The sequence below is a fragment of the Cyprinodon tularosa genome, unplaced genomic scaffold (genome assembly GCF_016077235.1).
Source record: "Cyprinodon tularosa strain WSP-4 unplaced genomic scaffold, ASM1607723v1 ctg422, whole genome shotgun sequence".
NCBI classification, from domain to species: domain Eukaryota; kingdom Metazoa; phylum Chordata; class Actinopteri; order Cyprinodontiformes; family Cyprinodontidae; genus Cyprinodon; species Cyprinodon tularosa.
The window spans coordinates 1,070,822-1,072,500 of NW_024039144.1; the positions used below are offsets into that span (position 1 = coordinate 1,070,822).

At 31.1% G+C, this 1,679-nt stretch overlaps 1 protein-coding gene across 2 annotated transcripts in view; it reads left to right on the forward strand.

Moving 5' to 3' along the window:
• Window positions 1–1,008: 1,008 nt before the first annotated feature.
• Window positions 1,009–1,679, forward strand: part of kif19 (kinesin family member 19) — a 97,057-nt gene continuing 96,386 nt past the window's right edge. For both annotated transcript variants that reach the window (XM_038299281.1, XM_038299280.1), the window contains exon 1: window positions 1,009–1,047. In XM_038299281.1, the coding sequence (XP_038155209.1) occupies window positions 1,009–1,047 (39 nt within the window). The remainder of the gene's footprint in view (window positions 1,048–1,679) is intronic.

The window sequence follows — 1,679 nt, forward strand, 5'->3', positions numbered from 1 at the left end:
TTTTCCGGTGTCCCTAATCCTCTTCCGTAGTGTGTTTTATGTGGGAAAAAAAGTTCACAAATTTTGTTTCAGTATGGGAGAGAAGTCAGAATTCTGACTTTTTTTATTGTGAGAATTTAGTCAGAATTCTGAGATTAAAGTCAGAATTCAGAGAAAAAAGTCAGAATTCTGAGATTAGAGTTAAAATTCTGAGAAAACAGTCAGAATTCTGAGATTAGAGTTAAAATTCTGAGAAAACAGTCAGAATTCTGAGAAAAAGTCAGAATTCTGACTTTTTTCCCATGTTAAACTGAAATAAAATTTAAAAATCAGTTAATTTTTTTTTTTTTTTTTCTTTTGTGGCCCTAATCCTCTTACATTGTCTTTTTTAATGTGTTTTCTTCTCAATTCAGAGGGCCCCCTCCCTGTCTTTGCCTTGGGCCCCAAATTTCCTGAATCCGCCCTTGGTTATAAGTCTGACAAAAAAACCACAAAACAAAATAAAAAAATCCAGAAACTTATAAATGATCAAAGCTTCTTCTTGCTGCACATTCTGACAGGATTCTAATCATTTTTGGAACAATGAATGTGTGGAAACATCAGATTGTTTTATTTTCCAATCGGAAGTGTTACTACTGTTTACAGTCGCTGTGGCTGCCTTGATAACGCAGCCCCGCAGGTCTCCAGGGACAACACGCACGCACACTGAGGAAACAAACCCGCACAAACAGACAGCCTGCAGCAGGAGGGGGGAGGAGAGCAGGTGGAAGCGCTGCAGCCGTTATCTGACTCTTCGATGGGAGGGAGGTGGATGTTCCTCCAGGCTGCTGCGCTGAGGAGGAGCGGAGAGCAGAACAGGATGGTAGGCTGCTTATCCAGGCTGTAAGAAAGTCTAGGAGTCAGTTTGGGATTATAAGCAAGCAGAAGCATCCGTCTGGGAGTGTGTGGAAGCGTGCGGGGCATGCGGGATCCCACCCCGCACAGTGAGATGGTCCAGCTCTAAAGCTGCTCTGATCACCAGAAGCAAACATGAAGGACACAGGAGAGTCAAAGGACCAACAACTAACAGTAAGTAAAAAAAAAACACTTTAAATACTTTTTATCTCACGAATAATAACAAATTAATTAGTTTGAAACCTGAAAAAAGTATTGAATATATTAGTAAGTAATGTATATAAAGTATATATATATATATATATATATATATATATATATATATATATATATATATATATATATATATATATATTTATACACACACACATATATATATATAAAATGTATAGATAATGTGTGTGTATATATATATACACATATTTATGTAGTACATATAAATACATATGTATATATGTATATACATATATATATATATATATATATATATATATATATATATATATATATATATATATATATATATATATATATACAATGTGTATATAAATATATACACATTGTATATTTTTTTTCAATGTAAGTAAAAAAAACACTTTAAATACTTTTTACCTCATGAATAATAACAAATTAGTTTGAAACCTGAAAAAGTATTGTATATATTAGTAAGTATTGTATATAAAGTAAATATATGTATATATATATATATAGTGTGTGTATATATACACACATTATAATTATATATATATATATATATATATATATATATATATATATATATATATATATATATATATATATATATA